We start from the raw sequence: 22,665 nt of genomic DNA, 5'->3' as shown, positions 1-22,665 counted from the left end.
CCCTTCTCCCTTCCCTCTCCTCCTCTTTTCAGTTGTATAGGAATGTACTACGCTATTTTCCCTTTTCTTAATATTTTTCCTTTTTATTTAATAAAAATATTTTTTAAAATTTCCGTGATACTTTTCTTTAGAACTATGTTTAATGCAGTTTTCAGTTTCATATAGTGTTTCAAGTTGAAAGATTTTAATCTATATGAAAATCACGAGAGAAACTAACGTACTTCCTTCCTCTATGACTTTCCACACGCTAATGGGGAAAGCATGTGAAGTGTTGCCATAGGAAAAGAGTTCTGCTCTACGCCACCTGCAGCCCATTTCGATCGCCAATATAGTGTTAAAAAACTAAAACTAATATTTTAATTTTTTTCTTAAAATACAGTTAATATGTGAAGAATATATAAATTTTGAAAATTATTTTTCTCATCAGTATTTTAAAATGCCCTAAAATTTCATAATTAATTTTTCCTGGGCATCATATTATTTTCTGTTTAAAATTAAAATTAATGAAAATAATTGTAATTTAAAGTTTTAGTGCCATTCCATTTTGTCAATTGGATACCCCTTTAAGTTCCCTTCACTGCCCACAAATGATATTCATGTGTGAAGAAATTAGTTTTATTTTATAAATTGACAAGCAAACAAGAAAATTTGCGATTACTTTGAGCTTTATTTCAGTGAAAATACATTCCTTTATTATAATGAGGCTCAAGAGAATTAAAACTGTTATTAATTGTTAATATAAGCTAAACTAGCCAAATCTAGTAAACCCAAGAAACGTAAAAAGAGCATATTTTAGAATTAACCAATGAGATTTATTCTTTTGAGATTCATCTTTATCAGGCTGCAAGTGTCTGCTGAAAATTACCTCAGCTGTCGATTTTAAGAACTATGACTTCCACTTTTCAATGTTTACTAATAATTGAGCCGTTTCGTAAACTGAACTGATTAAACTTTTGAAGGATGTTGGCAATTTAAAATTTTATTAATTAGTTATTTAATTATTAAAATGATTTGACACGCATCAGTCATATTATTATTTTTACAGTTTTGGTTATATTACGCAATTTAATTTGTTATATGATGATGCAAGTTCAAATTTATCGCTTTAATAATTACGAGATGTTAAAATTATACGTCTTCTACATAACAATTTTAATATAAGAATAATTTTTTGTGTCTTTCCCTTTTTTCTTAAATAAATACTAAGTTTGTAGTTAGGATATCCTATGTCATGTCTTAAGTTTTTGTTGTAAGTAAAAGTTTAGTTTTAGTTACTTATAAAAATGCTCTTTATCAAATTACTTTTTCACGATACGGAAATATCTCCTTACTTTTCATTCACGTTATAGGTTTTATCCTCAATAATCTATAATAGTTTTAGAATCTTACTTCAGAATTACTTTCAGATTGAAAATATTTAAAACGTGTTGCAATTAAATACGTTAGATATTTTATAAATCCCACAACAAATATGTTGTGTTGATTGAACTAGGTAGAGAGGTATAAGTTAAATTATGATCTATAATGCATCATGCTATTTCATTCCTTCATTTTTTTATTTTGGTTTCGACAAAAATTGATTTTTGTCTCATGTACATATTGTATTTAAACCAAATGATGATGTATAACTGTATAGAATTAGGAATTCAACCAATAACTTTAAAGGGACAGGAAAGATTTCTGTATCGTGATCAGAATAACCGCTCAATCTTGGCAAATTTTTTGAGAAACTAAATAAAACATCACAGAAGTTGTCCAACTCAAAGGGTATAACTCATAGCCACCCCCGGACAAATTTACCAATTTTTTTTTAAAAATTTGCAAGTTTAAAATCCATTTGGCATCTTGGAAATTTTAGTTGGTGCAGCAGATCACGATGGGAGAATATCACCTAGGGACTATGACCCCAAACCATATAAATATTATATTATACCTTAGTATTTAGCCAAAGTAATATGGATTCTAAGTTAGAAAATACTAATTATCAGTAAGCTTAAACTTACATTTGGCTACTCTGACATGCGGTGAGGTAATTGCATAAATAGCAGGGATAGGAGAAACCCACAATTATCAGGGAATTAATTGATTCTGGAAATATCAGGGAATTTGTCTAAAATGTTAGTAAAACAGGTAAAGTTATCAACAACAAGCGATCAATGAATGCTTCAATCCGTGAATGGCGCTTCACTAAGAATGACACAAATGAGTTTTCTGCCATATTTCTTCCCAGTGGTTCTAAAGTTTCCATTATTTTTTTAAAAGTAATTCATCTTTTTTTTGGGGGGGGGGGGAAGGGGTCGTTTCCATATGGTTTTTCAAATTCCAATATATTTAGTTTGTATTCCAATATATTTATTTTGTATTAGTTAGTATTCCAATGTATTTAGTATTCTACAGGTGAATTTCGAATTTGAGTTATCACTTTTTTGAAGCATTTGATTTACGATTATTTTGTCGTAATTCCACATCTTTGAGATTTTCATAACTTATCATTTCAGCCCCTTTCACATGGTTTTTAAAATTTCGATATTTTTTATATGATGTTACAGATGTGCAAATTTTGAATTTGGGTAATCCTTTTTTGACTTGTTTGATTCACGTTTGTGTTTGATTGCAGTTATTCATCCTTTTTCTCCTCTTTTCACATAGTTTTATAAGTTTGATATTTTAAATACTATGTTATTACAAGGTGAGAATTTCGATTTTGAGTTATCTTTTCTTGACCCATTTGATTTTTAGAGATTGCATGGTAATTTTCTGTCGTAATTGATGACTGTTCTTTCGCAAGTTGTTTATTTAGTTACAAGCTATTTAGTTATATTTATAAAATTTTTCAGCTTCTTTCACATAGATTTTCAAATTCTGATATTTTTAATATGATGTTATTACGTGAGAATTTTGAATTTCAGTTACCACTTTTTGACACATTTAATTCCCGACTATTTCATCAAAATTTTACATTGTTTAATGTGCCATTTTTCAGCTGTTATTTATTATTTTTTTCGGCTCTTTCCACTTAGTTTTTCAAACTTAATTTTTTTTAATACATTATTACAACTTGCGATTGAATTTGAATTGTCACTTATTGAATTCTTCGATTTGCGACAGTATTCCACCTCTTTTCCCAATTGTTTTTCCGCCATTTCCACCTGTTTTTTCTAAATCTGATATTTTTTATACAGAGTTGTTAAGATAAGCCTGCACTTCAAACTTTAGGAATCACTTTTTAACTCACTCAGTTCATAACAATTCCATGGTAAATCTGCATCATTTATTGGCTGATATTTGTCTGTTTTTTAGCTATTTTTGTGTGATTCTTTTCAAATCCAATATCCTTAATGTGATGTTGTGTTTAGTGAATTTCATATTTTAGTAATTAATTTTTTATGCACCCGATATTCACTACAATTCAAACTCAAATCCACATTAAATTCTGATCGCGTTTCTGGAAGTTATAGCTACTTATCAATTTTCAGCCATTTTAACATCATGTTTAAAGTTCTGATATTTTAAAACATTATTACAAAAAGCAGCATAATACTCATTTTAAAACTGGTTTATATAACATGCTTATTTTGCTGTGAAATTATTTATCAGTTATTTAACTCTTTGAAAACAAGATTTTTAAAAATATTAAATTAAGAATATATTTTGAGTTTTTTAAAGGCTATTCAGATTTCTGTGAAATATAATGCTTCTTTATTGATGGATGTACCTTTTTGGGGGGAAATAATGTCTTTTTAAGTTTCTAGAATGCTACCCTTTTTAAGGTCTAGAATGAAACCTGCCTCATTTTCAAGCACATAGTGTTTATTTTATAATATTAATCTGTCCATTAATATTATTTTTTTATTTAATAAAATTCAATTTTAAATATTATCTGCATGATACAAGGGAAATATCAATGAAAAGTCAGGGAATTTGAAAATGTCCTCTCCTTTAACATCCTAAAATAAAGGTTATCCCCAATCTAAATAATGCCTTTAATACTGTCAATCCATGGGACGTTCCAAGTCATAAGTTTCACTGTTCTATCATTGAAAGGAAATTAGAACTGGGGGGAGGGAAGAATAATTGATAATATTTCTTAGTACTTGTCAATATTTAATACATTTAGCTGTAGAACAGAAAAATTCTATTACCAAATTAGAAAAAAAAAATAATTTTTTACTTGGAGAAAAGTACGAAAATACTTACTTAAAATATTGAAAAAATTGCTTTAATTTCACCTTTGTTTCCAGATGTATTTTTCTTAAGAGATTTGTGCTGTATTTTTTTTAAGAGATTTTTAAATTTCAGCAGGTTTGTTGATGAAGGCTTAAATTGAGTTTTAATTATTTTTACTATTTTTTATCTATCTTGCTACTTATCAGCTTATCAATTATATTGCTACTATACAGTTATCACTATTATTTTTACTACTATTAGTTTTTCTAAATCACTTTTTTCTTAAACCTTCAAAATATTATTTTTACTTGAATTGTTCTGCTGCAATCTTTTGTTCTTTTAATACTGAATCTTTTCTCTGAGCAAGGAAATCTAAACAGTGAATGTCCCAAACTAGACTGATCATAAGACACAATTCTAAGTAAAGCATCTACTGCGTTCAGAGAGCAGATTGGTGACTGCTTTGATTAGCCTGTAAATCCACCAATAGTCATTAAACTGTTCTACTTTAAATTTCTCAGCTCCACTTGTAGATTGTCAAGCTGCCAGAGCTGAGAAGCCATTCCTCTTTAAGAGGCGATCGAAATAACAAGATTGAAAGGCAGTTTAGATTTAACTATGATTAAACATGTAAATATCAAAAACATACCCATTCCTCCTTTCTCTATGTTCTTGTTCCTTATCCTTTAACATTTCAAGTAATTTATAGTACCAGGAATAAATATTCTGTTGTTGCAAATCCTCCATTATCTGTCTGTTGTCACTCTAATTCTATAAGATTGTTATTTATTTGAATTTCTAAATATTTTATAAAATTTATATCAAATGGTAAAGCCACTAACTTTATGTAAGCATTATTGGTTTATTTCAACAGTCTCTCTCTTGTTGGCAGCATGACCTTATGGTTTTCCAAAGAGCAGTCTCATACCTGTCAAAAAAAGAAAATATATATATATATAAAACACATTTTGTTTGTAAATTTATTTTAAGGAAATACTTTGTAACCTTATTAAAATAATATTTTCGCTAATTCTCTAACCTGGTAAATAATTTTCAGGAGAATATTATAACCAATATAAAATAATCTCAATTGTTAACTAATATAATTATGGGTTTTATCTGTATTAAAGTATTTTATCTGTAGTTACTATTATAAGTCTAGAGCCTTGCGGATGATTTTTTTAACCTACTTTTATTTTTTTTAAAATCGTTCTTAATATTTTTTAGGTTAATATTGCTAAAATAAATTAAAACTTTTTACCAATTCCGTATTTTACATTTTCTCATCACGAAATCTCACTTTTCTTGACAAACATACCGTAATTTACTTTAGGTACTAAGCTGCTAAGTCTGCTGTTTCTTTGTCTTCTGCTAATTTTCTGTTTGTCTTTTTATTTTCCAATGAGTAGTTAAATTTATTACTGTAAAAGACATTATACATGTAAATTATCCAAGTTATATGACACTGACATTTACTCAGATTACTGAGAGCTCTTTAAGTGTATTTTTCAATCATAAAATTAATATTTTCAAGTACTGTGTTGAAGATGTTTTAGTGTAAAGAAGAAATTCAGAATTACAATAGCCTTTTTTTTCTTCAGAAAATGGATTGATGGTTCTTTGTTTCTATCTATACCATTCCTTTAAAACGTACATATCATATTTCTTAATAATAAAATAAAATAGAAGTTGTCAATGTCTTTCTTACTTTTTAAGAAATGTATTAATTTTTAATTATCTTATTTAAATACCTTTATTTCAAATATTTTATTATTTCTCTCTCTTATCTTACCCCAATACTTTTAACAAAATAATTGTTTATTTTTCAGGTTCGATTTCATTTTTCTACGAATGGTTTTCTGTAGATTGTTGGAAGAAATCATTTGAGCATCTTAGAAATGTCTGAGGTGTATGTTCAAGTGCTATATGATTTTGCCTATCATACAGAGGAAGGTAATGAAGTTAAAATGAAAGCTGGAGAAGAACTGTTACTTCTTAAGAAATCAAATGAAAATTGGTGGCAAGTTATTCGAAACTCTGATGATCAACCTTTTTATGCTCCGTCCAACTATTTAAGCATCATTTCTTTGTTTACTAAAGATTCAACTGATGTTAATTCAAACTTCACCAAAAATAACAAACTGGAAGATAACAACTTAAATCAAACTTTTAAAAGTAAAACCTCAAAAAGTCAAAGTGTAGAAAGCTATCCAGAGAATGGCATTTCTAAATCTCAATGTAGAGATGCACTTTCATTTAGCAATCCTCTTTGCTATAATGATGAATTAAATGATGAGTGTGGAAAGAACTCAGTGAGTCAATCAAATATTTTACCTTCCCAAAAGGAACTAACATCAAATGAGTTAGAAAATATTGAAGTTTCAAAACTTAGTGACAATTCCTTTACTCAAGTAAGTACATAATTTTTGCTAATTACAGGGAATAATGATTTCAGAATATAGTCAAATGTGGATTGTTCAATCTTGTTAAATCTACTATTAATTATAGTCATTCAAAATCTGTCACTCCCTAAGAAAAGAATTGAGCACACTTCCAAAGCTGTATGTATTTCATTGCAGATTGAAAAGCAGGTTTTCTATGGAAGTGTGTAAGCAAATTTATCACATTTACCAGTTCTTATTAATAATAATCAATGAAGTTTGGTAAATGTAATCCTTTGGTACAATGCATGACAATTTGGAAGTTATGAAATCATGTTTTAACAACTATTTAGACATGCTTAAAACAAAAAAAAAGATAAAAATGAAAACTTTTATAAACTACGTACAAAACATGGCACTTTAAAACAACTGTACACAAGGAATACAACTGTCTGTAAAGAACCTTTTATTTCAGCGAATGAAGTTTTAGTGAATGAAATAAATTTAAGAGAATGTTCTCATAAGGGTTCAAACTTAGGTGGTCAAGGATTTCAGTATTGCATTTGTCAACTCGTTTTTCATTTGCAATGACTCGATTTGCAAGTGCAAATTATATTATTAAGTCATTGCAAAATAAGCAATTTGTTTTTAAAAAAAATATAATATTTTAGTTCAAAGCAGTTATGTATTTATAATATTTTATTTTTTTGGAAAGTGATGTGATTAAAAATTAAAGCATACCCTACACTGATTTTTTTTATTTTTAGATTAAGTGCAACTGCCTGAAATACATTTGTCCAGTATATCCTACACTGATGTATTTTTTTTAAAAGTTAAGTGCCACTCCCGAGAAATCTAATCAGTGCACTCAAAATCTCTCTTCACAATCTGTTGTTGTAAAAGTTGGTTACATGCATCCCGGGCATTAACATTCAACATTAAAAAATCATCAATGTAGGTTAAATTTCAAACATTAATTAAACAAAAATACCGCAGATATACATGAAATCATTCCCCCTGGCATTATTTCTGTTAACACTCTGCATAATATAAATCCATGAAAACTCACCTTAAAGCTATAATTCCATTAATCAATCTTCAAATAACAACCACGTTTATCATATATTATTTCACTACAAATTTATCTAAAATTCATAATTATTTGCACAACTTCATTTTTTATAACACGTGAATAACTTATAAAGACACACATGATTAGGATGATCAGGCTGACCTTACTAACAACCAAAACCGTTTTTTTCTTCAGAAATCTTAATTTGCAACTCTCAAAATTTTGCCTCTGAACTCATAAATTACTCAAATCAATACAACAAAAATAGTAATCTTTGCATCAGCAAGTTTAAATCCGAATGAACAGTAGAGCGCCGATTATCCGAACTGCTTGGGACCAAACATGGTTCGGATAATGAAAAGTTCGGATAATTGGAAAGATGTTTAAAATCTAGTATAAATGATTATTATTTATGCACTAACTTCCCTTCACACTTTTTCTATCCTTAGGACTGGCAGTACTATCTAAAATAGCTCTGGCATGCTTAAAAGTTTTTTTTTTTTTTTTCAATTTTTATTTAATATTTTTTTCATTTTGAATTATTTTTATCATATTTCAACTTTTTATAACTCTTTTGTCAATTACTGATTTTACCACATTTTTCATCATTTTCCATTGCAAAAGAAATCCAGCAAAGACTTTTGTTTCAAAGAAGATGCTCTTTTTTGAGCAGCCATATCCCTTTTTCTTTTTAAACAAATCAACATCATTTTGACGCTCTAGCCTATTCATTGCAATATCTAATGAATTGCATGCTTCTATATGAGAAGGTCCACTATCTTGAACTTGATCACCTACTTCTTCCTCTTCGTCTGTGGAGTTCCAATTTTCATTCAAAATTTCAGCAACAATTTCATCATCATTTAAAATTTGAAATCCTTGGTCGTTTTCAGTGTCTCGAGACCAATCTTCTATTTCTTTTGCTGTATAACCTGGCATCTTTTGATCCGAAGGATCTACTGCTTCAGAAACTTCAGTTTAGTTTGTTTTTCTGTTCAGAATTTTATTCCAAGATTTAAGATTCTGAGCACTGTAATCACTAATCATTAACCATAAGTGACAACTACCCATCCCCCAATTGTAGAACTTCAGCACTTATCTATTCATAAACTCCTTCCGCAATCCAACCATTGTAGACTGTCAAATTGAAGCTCGCATTCTTAAAAGATGATTTTCAGTCGAAGAGGGCTAAAGGGGTATATAGGTTTAACTGTATAACAATTCATGTATGCATGGCTACTATAAGAAAACTGCTAAAAAAGGCTGTAAATCAGATGTAGTGGATATTATTTATTCTTCTAAATTCAGAAAAATTGTCGATAAGTTAAAAAGTATTCTAAACTTTAAAAAAAAATAAAAAATTTCGGACACAGTTCGGATAATCAGCGCTCTACTGTATTTACAAATTGCATTAACTCCCACCTAAACATTCAGCTTACACAAAAACAAGAAATTAATGTCGCGAAAAACACATTCCTAAAATTAAATTCGAATAACCTAAACTCCACTCGGTTTTCGCAAAAAAAAAAAACTATCATTACATCATCATCATCCCTTTTGCTGATCACCACCTGCTACTTTCTGTTTCTACCTTCAAATTGAAACCAGATTATCATCAGTTAATGCCCAATTTGGCGCTAAAAAATTTCAAAAACCTGTGGGTACTGATAATGAAGCTTTACTAAATCATACTTGTTTTTCATTTATGCAATGATTAACTTTTTCTAAAGTCTTATAATTACGATCTGATATTTCACAGAATATAGCATGCTTAACTACTAAATAAAATTGTATTGACTAGTGCTCACTTTTAAAAGTAATTAGAGTGCTTAACATCAATTTCAAGAACACAATATATCTTTCCTAAGAAGCAAAACAATGAATTTTTACAGATGGTTCTCAAAAAATTAGATTATTTACAATCACATTATAAAGTAAAATTATTAAAATATAGCAGAATTAAAATACATTTATTAGTAATGTTATTTATGTAAAATATTTCACAAAATGTTTCATAGTATGGTTACAGAATACTTTATAACATATGTGAAATGTTTATCTTAATTTAAGAATAGCAGTTCTCAGGATTATAATATAGCACTGTTAGAATTAAAATATAGATCCATTTACTCATATTGTTATTTGTATGAAACACTTCTTTCAAATACAAGGGCATTTCAGTTATTCATATTTTTACTACAAATAGACTGTACTAAGAATATATATATATATATATAAACTTTTTTTTATACATCTCCAAACTGTATCATCCTCTAAACTTTTCCCCCCATTTCTCAGGGATTTATTTTTCTAATATAAACGTAGTTTCATTTTCCTCAAAATTTACCTAATCTCTTCTTACATCTATTCAGCTACAATTGTTTCTAGATTAAAATATAAAAAAATTAGCTTTTGATAAATTGCCCAATATGGATTGTTTTTGGAAATGTTAGTTTTTAACAATTTAACCTATTTTTAAAACTAGTTTACTGCATAGGCTACTTTTTAAATATTGAAACTGTTTTTAAAACTAGTTCAGGCAGTAGAATTTTATAATTTTTTTTTAATACTGGGAATGGAATTTTAATTAATGTTATAACTTTGCTAAAAAATTTTGCATGTCTTGTTAATAGCTGTATTTTCATAATATGATTAAAAACTAATTTGTTTTAGGAATCAGAGGCTCCAATTTATATGAACCTCCCTTTGCAATTTGGTAAATTACCACCTGTACCCAAAAATCACGATAAACCTGTAAGAAAACTTAGCAATGATTGGTTTGAATATGTCGAAGAAGATAGTGGACGTAAATATTACTATCATTCCTCTACGCGAAAGGTAACCTGGAAACCACCGCGGCGTCATGAAAACATGCAGGTAATCCACACATTTATTTCAAAAGTTAAAATAACATTTCGCTTAAATAAGTTAATCCTTAACGGACTAATGCTGCTATATAAGCGGCAGTATGGCAATTTTTTTAGTGTGTTCAATGCCTCAAAGATAGCAACAAAATTGTTATTTTTATCACATTTATTGTAGTTATAATTTATATATCTATCATTGAAGCGTTCAATGTTAAAAGAGGGTGTGTAACTTTTTTATGAAAATAAGCTTTTAGTTGGTTCTGGAATATCAATCACCGATTATCAAATGCCGAGTAATTTTCTAGACTGCCTAAAGAAGAGAATCCAACAATTTGGAAGCAATTAAAACAATCTTTTCATATTTGACACAGTATTTTATTTATTTATTTTTTGGTTTCTCTCGAAAGTTCAGATTTGTAACATTCCCTTTTCAACATTACTTCAATTAAACATGCGATTATAATTATTAATATTGTGAGTATTATAATTATAACTGGTGGGAACAAAACTTAAAATATGTTCGGACGATCACTTTTTAACTTCTACAGCATCCAAATAAATGAAATATCAATTGTATGTTTCAATTCTAGCTTTTCATACCTTATTTCTTTGGAAGAATGGAAAAGAGAATATCCTGTTAAAAATATTTAAAAAAAATAATAACACTCTCATAAATTTCTCTTCATAATTCGCCCTTTTTTTTTCTTATGAAACTGTACATTATTACTAATGCTTTTAATGTCTTTTCTCTAAGTTATTAAATATTGTGGTACATGTAAATGTGAACGGGCTGTTATTCCTTGAAATAAAAAAAATTGTGAAACGACTTACTCATCATTTTTTTATATCAGGACAGTTAAACCTATGTAGCTGTTGATCTGAAAAATGTAACCATTCTTTTTGCTACCAAATCAACTATTTTTACATAACTGTATCAGTTCACAATGATAGTATTGCAAGGGCAAATACCTCATATATAGAAAATTTGCTAAATCGTATTTTTTATAAAATAGATTTATCACTAAAAATATTATTTATTCTACCAAATCAAAAAAGATATGAGTTTTAAATATTCTTTGATTTTAAAAAAAGGAAATTTGTATGAAAAATATTAGTTCTGCCTTACATGTTTATTGGTTTATTTTTTGTTTCTGTATAAACATAAATTAGAAAATAAGTGAGACATAACAAAAGGAATTTTCTCTTTCACCATAGCTAATTTTTTCAATTTTTTTCCAGAAGTAAAAGTGTAATTAATTTTATATTTATCAAATATTTTGCGCTGAAGAAACTTAATTTTAGAAACCAGATGTTTTTAAGTTGGTATTTATATTACACTCTTAAGAACTGGAAATTAGCATACCAAAAAGTAGTTATCAAAAAATACATATATATTTATATTGACCAAAAAGCATTTTAACTTTTGATTGGCTCAATCAAAAGTTGAAATGTTTTTAGGTCAATTTAGCATTGCACACTCTTTTAAAAAGTTAATTTAATCTGTTTACACTTCTGAAAAAGATGCTGGTTTTTTTGTGTGCTGACTATGACTAGAGCAGAACTGTTTGTAATGCTTTCGCCCTAATTTACGATTGGAAATCTCCAATCAAAATGCTTTTGTAGCAGATTATGTGAACAGATATAGTTCATTCATATTATTGTATTCATTAATGTTCTATTGGAATGATATAGCCTCATAACAAATTACTCTATTTTAAATCATTGGTTTTCTTGAAGTAAGTTATAAATGATATTTTGAATATCAGTCGTATGTTTATAACTTAGCGAATTAGTAAGCCAAAGCAATCTATCATCTGGAATCAAAACACACCCTCAAGTTATATTGCAATTTTTAGGAAATTAATATTTCAAATAATTACCCATGCATTCATTTTACTATTATGAATTTCTTCTCTAATGATTTGTATTTCCCAATTGCAGTCTCCATCCTCCAACAGTGAATCTAATAGTCCAAAATCTAACAATAGTTCTATCAAAGTTGTTCCCGAACCACCACCTAAACAGCTAAAACCCAAGCTAAAAAAGTTGGTTCATAGTAGCAATGAAAGTTTAGAATCTCAATCATCGCCAACTATGTTTACCATTTTACCACCTGGATGGAGCCAAATGACTGATTCAGAAAATGGCACTTGTTATTATTTTAATGAAGCTTCCAAAAAAAAGGTACCAAAAGATGTTTTTTTATCTTTAATACAATATAACTTCTAATATCCAAGCATTTTTTTTTTTAAATTCATGACAATAAAAAATCAATTAAACTAATTTCCAATTAGAGGAAAATTGAAAAAATTCAAATGTCATAATAATGACTTATTAAAAAGAGTTGCTTTTAAAAGTCATTTGTAAATTAATAGCAAAAACTGCTAATGTAAATTTAGGATTAAATGGAGCTGGTCAAAAAAGGATTACTTAAATTTGTGTTTTGTCTTCTTCTTCCTTATCCCCAAAATTAGCAGGGCTAAACTATGTCCATGAAATTCATCACCCGGAGGAAGTCGGCCACCATAAGTGTGTTATTAAGAATGTCCCTTTTGTCCAGACCTAGACAGTCCAGTATATGTTGGGGGGAAGCCTGCATGTTGTGGCACCTGGGGCAGTTAGGGTAGATTTTAATACTACCCTCAAAAGAAAGGGACTTAAGGTGGCCGCTGATAAGCCTGGTAAGTGCAGTCTGGTCCTTGCGGTTGCACCGAATGTTGAGTGCACCTCCTGGACTGGTGCTCTGGTACCAGTGATGTTTGGGGGGTACGAGCCAGGAAGCGAGGTCTTCTTTTTTCTTTTTTGATGCCAGCTCCATGAAGGTGAGGGAATTTGGACTTATCAGATTTTCTTTCGTCCCCTCCTTAGCCAGAGTGTCGGCGATGTCATTGCCCAGAACCCCAACGTGAGAAGGGATCCATTGGAGGTGGACTTCACGCAATCGTGAGAGGATTTTAATTTTTTGTAGGATTGAAGCACCTGTTTTGTCTCTCACCTTCCTCCAATGCGTTAAGTATTGTATGGAGCTGAGGCTGTCAGAGAGGATCCAGATGTTATTTTGATCCTGTAGTGTTAGAAGAGAATCCAGGGCAGTATCAATAGCAATGAGTTCACTTCTAAACACCGAGCAGAAATCAGGATTCCTTTTGGAGATGTTGAGGGAGACATTACTTGATTTGATGTAGACACCACTGNTGCGCCTCCTTTATTAAAATAACTTTGGCTTCTTTCAATTCTTCAGTAGTTAATGGACCTTTCAGTTTGTCATAATTTCGACAGTTTTGGATAAACCGCTTTGACCAAGCCACAATTTTTTTCACCTTTAATAAAGAACTGTAATTTTCTAAAATCAGTAAAGTCTCTTTTGAATCTGCGAGGCAACTGTGTTGAGAAATAACGCTGTTCCTAAGTTCTAAATCAACTGAATGCTGCTGATGATTAATTTCAGTATTTTCTTGAGGCCACTTACTTTCATCCTCTATGAGCCAAGATGGCCCGAATTTCCATAAGTTATCATCAACAAGGCTTTTTAGTGATTCTCCTCGAGTTAATTTATCAGCAGGATTTGAACTTCCTGGACAGTGTTGCCAAAGTTTAGGATCTGTCAGAGTTTGAATTTCAGACACTCTGTTTTGCACGAAGGGTTACAAAGAGTTGTTATTCTTTATCCAAAAATATGTAATTTGATGTCTAATTTGATGTTTGATTAATGTAATCAAACTTACATCTACATTTCTTAACATGGTATATAGATTGATATCGAATTTTTGCAATGCACTGTAATTTTCACTTAGTGTCATAATCGCCCCTGACTTATAAAAACCATCATAACTTTTTATTTCTTAATCCAATCATTTTCAGATCAATCCCATTCAGTTTAGCATTAAAAAAAATTACATCATAAAGTGTACTTTGCATGTTCAGGTAGTCCTTATATATCGATTTAAAAAGTATACATAAAACATGTCAAAAATTGTACATTCTATACATAAAATATTAAGTAACATCTAAACTGTTTAGTCTGTTGACTTATGTATACCTTCATTTGGTTTAGTAGAAAAAATACATAGGAAATAATGCCTCCCTTGTTTAGATAGCAATATAAGACACAGAAATAGGTACAAGTACTAATTTGTACATAAAACCCTTGTAACTTCCAAACTATTGATCCAATTGTCTTGTGATTGGTCTCATTCGTTTCAGGGATAAAAATAAATTGGAACCAACACCACACTTGTTGTATAAATCATATTCAATTATCCCTAAATCGCCCATATTTTTTCCTCCTAAAATGATCCCTATTTTGAAGTGGACAGTGAGGAAGTAGGGTAGTTTTCAACCAATGTTTATAATAAATACATGTTTACAATAAAACTTTCTGCAAAAAAATCTTGGTTATTAATTTTTTCAAAAAAAAAAAGAACTTTTTTTGTTGCTCTAATTACTAGACTAAAAGTGTTAGAAATTTAAAATTCATCTAGGCTATTGACTCTAAATAGTTTCATGTGTCTTTCTACTTAAATATTTGAGAATCATAAATGAGTTGAGATAGAATAAAAAATGAGATTGTGAGAAAGAAATTTTTTCAAAAAAAAAAAAAAAAAAAAAAAAAAAAAAAAAGAAATAGAAAAATGAAAAATTTGATACTTGCATTAAAATGTAATAAAAAAAGTCAAATTACTTTTCTATTGTTAGAGAAACTGCTTTTTCTAAATACATCTCACTTCTTCAAGAATCATGAAACATTCATTAATTATCAGATCACTATTAGGTGCCCTCTATATTCATTTAATTTATAGAGGTTTTTTTAACTTTAATTTTACTAATTAACTGTATAAGGAAATATAAATATTTTTAAAAGATAGTTTTACTGTAAAATAATTATAAAATTTATTGTAAAATGATAACCTTTCCCCTTATCAATAATCATTCAATTTTTTTTCTCAAAATGGGAAAATGGAAAGCTTACCTCAATTCCTGTTCTATTTTATGAGAATTAAACTGTTTTATTATAAGTTGCATCAGTATCCAATGCTTTACCTTTTCAATTTTCACTCAGAAGCTGCAGGAAGTTGCCTCCTTCACTTCCTATTTCCTTTTAGTTTTCTTTTAACTTCCTCATTTCCTTTAATATTGTTGTAGAATAATTACAATTTTCTGTGATGGGAAATGCTAGATGTTTTGAAAATGATTCAGAATTATTTTATTATTCTGAAGAGATAAATTGTTTATTTTCTGACAATAAAAATATTGTGCCACAGGTATGCATATTTAAAATACAGTATTTACTTTATTGTAGTGCTTTTATTTTGTGAAAATGATTTCAAAAATAATGTATTTATTTCTGTTTCTAGTGGTATTCTTCTTTGGATGAAAACGGACGCACATATTTTTATGATGAAGATAATTGTGAATCTGTATGGGAATTGCCAGATTTATCCATTACATCTGACACTGAGGTATTAAAAAATTTCCAGTATTGTAATTTCAATTGTTTTAGACACTGATAGCTTTTTTTTATTTACTTTTTAGGTCTAAGTTACAAATCTAGAGTTATTAAAAGTGTACCATGAAAAATATTTTAATTAAAACAAAATACAATTTTCTATTTTGTTAAGATTAAAAAGTTACTTTAGGAATAACGTTTATTACCATGAACACTTCCTGTTTCTTGAAATTGCGTTAATCAACTGATGAGTTGTTCCGTACTGGAACATTCTAGCATATTTCTCAAAAAAATTTATCACCTTCAATAAAAGCATTTCTAAATACTGCTCAGCTATAAAATACCTTTGCACTTATGAAAATTTTTTCATGTTGTTATGCAAACAATTAGTTCTTGCAGGTATAAAGTGTAATTAGAACTTTCTTGTAAATTTTTTGTTATTATAGAGAAAGTATATAAAATAGGAAATTCATCTATGTATTTTTACCTATCAGAAGGTTATTAGATTTTGTTTTGTTAGAATCTATAAAAAAAAAATTGAGTTGCATGACTTTCTATGACCTTTATTAAACAAAGAGAAACAAGGGAAATTGTGAGAATTAATAAGTTTTATTTATTGTGCATAAACTTCAAGTGTATAGAACTCATAAAATAAGTTAAAAATATAGAGAAAACATGGAAAATAATAAAGATTAATGAAAAGAGAAGGAGAAAATTTAAAATGAAATATATATATTAAAATATATATATTAAAAAGCCGGAAAAAGAATGAAAAGATATAAAACCTTTTATCAGCTCACACAGTTATATCTGCAAAAAAGAGTGTGTTCTAATATTGTATCAATATAACCAAGGCAGGTTTTTGTTTTGGCTATAATGATACAATATTCAAAAGCACTCCTATTTGCAGATATAATTGTGCAAGCTGGTGAAGAGATTATATATTTAATTTTTTTTTGTTTCAAGACTTTTTAATATATATTTGTTTTTTGTTTTTTAAATATTTTATCTTAATAATTTTTCGTCTCTTTTAATTATTCTTTATTATTATCCATGTTTTCTTGATATTTTTAACTTGTATTTATTTTATATAAAATCTTGATGTATTTAGAAACATTTTTCTTTGTAAATAAATGGTTTGAATTTTATTAGATTAATGCATATTAAGAACCCCCAAAAAGATCAAGTTCCCTCTTCCAGCAGCAGAAATATAACCCCAATTCTTTCCACATATTTTACACATTTAAAACTTCTAATTCACCCTCTCACCCCCACACGAAAGTAGCCTGGTCATAAGTTTAATAACTATTCTTTATTTACATAATAACAAACATTACTGAAAATAAACGTTTTGTGAATTCTGAGGGTTAATTTGAATGAATTACATATTAAGAAAAAAAGCTAGATGTGTCAAAAGAAACTTACTAAAAAAAGTTATCAAATTAAAAATTTCTTTAACATTTTAATAACTATTTTACTATTAAAACTTGAGCCAACTTTTTTTTTTTTTTTTTTTGTTCTTTTTCCTGGAGCATATTATATTTCAACCCTTTACTCTGCAAACTACATTGATTTTGTAGTATCTAACAAGTTATGCTGTACTCTAATAAGACATAGTCTGTTATTTTATCAAACAACTGGTTAAAGCATGGAAAACAAAATAAGTTCACAAATTTAACTGACATGACCAGTTATTTTATGAAATTACTAGTTATTACAGAAAATTAAGGATGCTTTATTCTAACAGTAGTATGTATTCTATTCAAATTTTTTCATTAGTGTTCTCCACTATTTATCAGTTTAACTAAATTTACAACTCTAAAATATTTGTGTTCCAAACTAAGCGTGAAATTAATCATTATCCCATTCATTAAAACTTAATCCACATTGTAATCTTTTATTAAAATTTTAGTGTAAGTGTAATCAGTGACATTTTTATATGCTTACACTGTAGGAGTCCAAAGTTTCTGAAGCAAGCTTGAGTTCTTTGCAGTCTGCTGAAAGTTCCTCCCGGGAAGTATCATTTAGTAACAAGCTCAATCATTCTCCTTCACCAAAGCTACGAAAAGCTCCTAGAATACCAGTACTTCGACAGTTTAAGACTAGGTCCCTTATTGTTCCAGAATGTGTAAATTTATCTGCTACTGAAGACAATAAAGGATTTTTACCACCTTCATTTGGAGAAGGGTATTGGCCTTCTGTTCAAGATGGTCATTTTGTAAGTATTTTATGCAGTTGTATTAATTGGTTTTTGTAATACAGTAAGCTCCTTATTTTCCACAAAATTGGTTGGCACAACAAATGACCAAAATTAATTTGCAAATGGATCAAAAAGGGCAAATGCCACTGAAAGAGATGTTTAACCCACAGGCAGTTTGGCAAATAGGTAAAATTGGGAGAATGTTTTTCCCAATACACTGATTTCCTATCTCATAACATGTAAAAACGGATTTTAACTATGAAGAGAAGACTGCAAGTTAAATTAAGACTTTTTGCGTGCAGAACTGTCAGTGGGTTAACCATGGTAAAACATTTTTTTTATTTGTAATTAAGATTTGTAACAACACTAAATTGATAAAAAAGGAATATGTAGTAAAAAAATGATAGAAAAGAAATGCTAAAATTTATCTCAGAACTTGAACCTGAATAATCAGAAGCTTATTGTATTTATTATTGAATTACTTGACACTTTTACCTCCTTTATTTAATTAATCTGATCTTTATTTTCTTGAGATGGTTATTTTATTAATCATTTTAATTTCTATCATTTGACCATAAATATTCTGGTCTTCAGATTTAAATTATTGTTATTTTGTTAAATATTTTTCTGATTAGTGGGTTGAAAAAAGAATTATATATTTTTAAATTTGTGAAGATATTTATTTTTAACTTAAAAAAAGTAGTTTTGTCCTCTCATCCTACAATTCATTAGGTTATTTTATTCCTTGATATCTTGATTTATTTCATATTTCTTCACTCACTTTTGGAAGTAAATAGCATCATAAAGGGTTTTTTTTTTGTGGTCTTTTTTTATAGAACAAACAAAAACTTTAACAGATTTATTTTGGATGACACTTCAAAAAATATCTGTAACAGTTGCAGCAAATAATATAAAATACAGAACATATTCAAATAATTTTAATGTGTATTGTCATTCCGTCATTGTAGGTGTGGGGCTGGAGCACAATGGCTGTAATAATCCATTTAAAAATAATATTAAAAATAGACTTCAAAGCCATATCTGTAGACTTCATGAAATAAAATAGAAGACTAATGTGCAAATGAATTCAACTTCTATGTGAATCAGTAAGTGTAAATATAATCATGCAAATAAAGGTTGTAAAGATAAATATTAAGATGCACATAATAACCACTACCTATGGTATTTATAAGAAAATCATATTGCATATACATATAAAAAATATATTGCATGTTCCCTTTAAGGCTATTTTTTCGAAGGCTCTATTGTGATGGGAAATTATGCTTTTTAGTTAATAATATGCTATTTTTAGTACTGTTCTAAATTTGTTACCAGTAATCATAACTGTTAGCTTAAATTGTGTCCATCTTTAAGCATCTTTCTCTATTTTAATAATGAAATTGATGCAAAATGTAAATTTGAAGAAAAGTAAGACATAATTGTTTTAGAATTCCCTAGTAATATGAAAAAAAATCTGAACTGCTCTAAAAATGTAAAAATTGCTACTCTTGTTTTGCACAATAATTAATACAATTTATTGCTCTGAATTATTTGTACTGAATTTTTACTTTCAGAAACTGAAATTACAGGTAAGCTTTCCAGCTTAATAAACTAGTTTTTTGTTTAATTGAGAGAAACTAAATGTAATATATTTTATTATAATTGAAATATAGCTTATATGTATATTAAAATAAACTTAAAATTTTTTTTATGCTTCTAAAAATAGCGGAAATCCATACTTTCATGCTAGTCAAAATGTGTCTCAAAGCATTTGTAATTTATGTTCTTACTGCAGAGATTAAGAAAAACGCAAATTAAGTTTTATTTTGGCTATTCACTGTGACTTTTAAGCAGGGTTCGTTGATTTAAATCAGCTTGATTTAAATCATGATTTATATCAAATGATTTTTTTAAAAAAATCATTGATTTAAATCAACTAATTTTTTTTATCTATATATATTGATTTTAAAAGTTAAAAAACAGTGTTTTAAATTTTTGATACTTTTATTGTTTTCTTTTCTTAGTATTAAAATTTAATTTAAATAAATTGCTGCATTAATTAATTTTAGTTAATGAAATTACTTTCTTGGTGTGTGTTAAATTCCAACACATTTGAAATTACATTTTTAAAAATCTTTTGTTTCTTGAGATTGAAAGTACAGATTAAAGTAAACATTTAATGCTGTCTTAATATAGACTTGCATAGCTGTAGAAAATAATTAATAAACATGAATTTCTTTAAAAAAATAATACAAATAATGTTAATTAAAATTCTACCTTTTGAATGAAAAAGCGTGAATTAAAATCTACATCATATTTTATTGGTGGAAAATGAATATTTCTGAAGCTTGAGGTTATGTGAAAAAGAAATTACCCTAATATGCCAAAAACAGAAAAAGAAGAAAAAAAAGGGCTGATGAATTCAGATGTTTTTTTCCTAATATAGTGTCATTCTTCCCTTTCAAAGTCTTATTTGAGGCAGTAGAGTTATTAACTGGTAACTGGAATTTTTTTTCTCATAATATGTTTATAGTATCTTTGACATTATTAGATTTTCTATTAAGAAATTTTGTGGAAAAAAAATTCCAATAAGTACATAGATTTTTTTAAAAAATTTTTTAGCTTAACTTATCTATTTTGATATAAGATTAAAAATGAATATTTTAATATAAATATATATAGATTAAATATTTATTTATTTTTTGATGAATGACTACATTTATAAACACAGTCTGCTACATTTATTTTGTCATTTTAAAAATCAAGAGAAAAAAAAAAGAAATCACAATTTTAAATTAAAGTTATGGTTTGCTAACTGAAACTTTGTTTTAATAGTTAAAGCACAGGGGTCTGTCCAAGCCGGTACCTTTACAAATTCAACTTTAGGAAAAATGATAGAATAATCACACAAAATACTTTTTCTTAAAATTTTATTTTTGTGTCTCGTAAGAAACAATAAATCCATATTTTTACTATATTTGTGTTGATTTTTTAATATAATTTTTAATTTTCACAAAATAGGTAACTCTTAGAAAAACCCAGACAGACCCCTGAAGTATTCTTTAAATTTTCTATTTCATCTAGTCTTTAATCATGCATTTGTTTCAAAATGGTTGCTATGCATTCAAAGCCATGCATTATAATGAAAAATTATTTTAGTTAGAGCTTCTAAAACATTGTTACAATATAGTTTTAATATTAAGTTAATTTGATTCAACATTTAGAATTTTTTTAAATCTTAAATTAAAGTTCTTACAGTGTATTTGAATGAAAATCAAAAAAATCTGATTTAAATAAAAAAAATCCGATTTAAATTAAAAAAAATCTGATTCTTTTGATTTTTTTTTTAAAAATCAAAAAAATCACGAACCCTGCTTTTAAGTTAGAACCCGTTCTTTTTACACACATAACAGTTCACAAATAAATCTTACTCACAAATTAGTGAATGAAAAATATACAACTGAGTAAATAATTTAATGAAAAGCAAATCAATAAATGAGCAAATCAAAGAAATCAGCATATCAATTGGTCAAAAAAATAAATAAATGAGCTGATCCACATATCAGGGAATCAATGAGTGAGGTTATTAGCATATCAGTGAAGGTTTAAATGAGTGAAGTAACGTGTTACTAAATCCATAAATTAGTGAATCAGAGGGTCAGCAAATAAATTGTCAGTGAATCAGTGATACTTCTACTTTCTGATTGACTTATACATTAAATACTTGTTTTATTGATTCATTGACTGGCTTATTTGTTGATTCAATGATTTCATTCATTGTATCAAAATGATCATTCGGTAATTCATCCATTCCCTATTTTATTTATTTGTTGACTTGCTAATTTATCTATTTGATTTTTTAAACTCTTTGACACATTGATTCATTGCTTTGCTTTTTTTTTATCAATTTACCCATTTATTTATTCACTAATTAACTACTTTACATGCTGATTCATTGATCTTCTGATTTATTGATTGGCTGATTCATGAACTGTCTCATTCATTAGCTTATCCTATTCTTTAGGTTTTCCATTTGCAAATTTATTAATTGATTCATAACATTCAAATTTATTCATTCATTAATTTTTATTGATTTGTTCATTCATTAATTAGCTGTTTATTGGTTTTCAGATTGATTTATTTGCTTATTTATTTTATTCAACTCTCAGAAATTAATTTTATTTGTAATTCAGTTATTTAGTGTTCTGTGCAGTAAAAAGTGTTTCTTGAATATTGTAAAAAAAAAACCAAAGTAGAATGATAATTTGAGATCTTTTTTAAGCTTTATATTTAGAATGCAAAATTATGTGTGCTCCTAAATAATGATATAAAATAATGACTTTTATTTGACTAAATTATAATTTTAACTTGAGGTTTTGTTACCTTTTTGGATTTTGCTATCGATATAACTGCTAAAGTATAGGATGTTATTAGTCAAATTTCAAAAGAAAAATTTCAAAAATATGTAACTATTAATTTCTTTTTAAATTAGCACAAAAACCATTATAAATTATTGTTATATTTGAGGTGAT

At 27.8% G+C, this 22,665-nt stretch overlaps 1 protein-coding gene and 1 long non-coding RNA gene across 3 annotated transcripts in view; one reads left to right on the top strand and one right to left on the bottom strand.

The window, feature by feature from the left end:
* LOC107452375 (uncharacterized) overlaps positions 1-15,576 on the bottom strand; it is a 20,854-nt gene extending 5,278 nt beyond the window's left edge. Inside the window, exons 1-3 of the long non-coding RNA XR_011638380.1 lie at positions 15,457-15,576; positions 5,010-5,095; positions 4,817-4,938 (exon numbers count right to left, since the gene is read on the bottom strand). This is a non-coding gene — a long non-coding RNA (uncharacterized lncRNA). The remainder of the gene's footprint in view (positions 1-4,816; positions 4,939-5,009; positions 5,096-15,456) is intronic.
* Positions 876-22,665, top strand: part of LOC107452360 (rho GTPase-activating protein 12) — a 43,303-nt gene continuing 21,513 nt past the window's right edge. Inside the window, exons 1-6 of one of the 2 annotated variants that reach the window (XM_016068831.3) lie at positions 876-1,249; positions 5,997-6,578; positions 10,294-10,497; positions 12,429-12,671; positions 15,842-15,946; positions 17,888-18,151. In XM_016068831.3, coding sequence (XP_015924317.1) covers positions 6,066-6,578; positions 10,294-10,497; positions 12,429-12,671; positions 15,842-15,946; positions 17,888-18,151 — 1,329 coding nt within the window. In that variant the 5' untranslated portion in view covers positions 876-1,249; positions 5,997-6,065. The remainder of the gene's footprint in view (positions 1,250-5,996; positions 6,579-10,293; positions 10,498-12,428; positions 12,672-15,841; positions 15,947-17,887; positions 18,152-22,665) is intronic. The other variant, XM_071188237.1, reaches the window with a different exon arrangement.

This window comes from Parasteatoda tepidariorum, chromosome X2, assembly GCF_043381705.1.
Source record: "Parasteatoda tepidariorum isolate YZ-2023 chromosome X2, CAS_Ptep_4.0, whole genome shotgun sequence".
Lineage (NCBI taxonomy): Eukaryota > Metazoa > Arthropoda > Arachnida > Araneae > Theridiidae > Parasteatoda > Parasteatoda tepidariorum.
The sequence above is the reverse complement of the archived record's forward strand: the minus strand, read 5'-3'. Positions and strand labels throughout refer to the sequence as shown.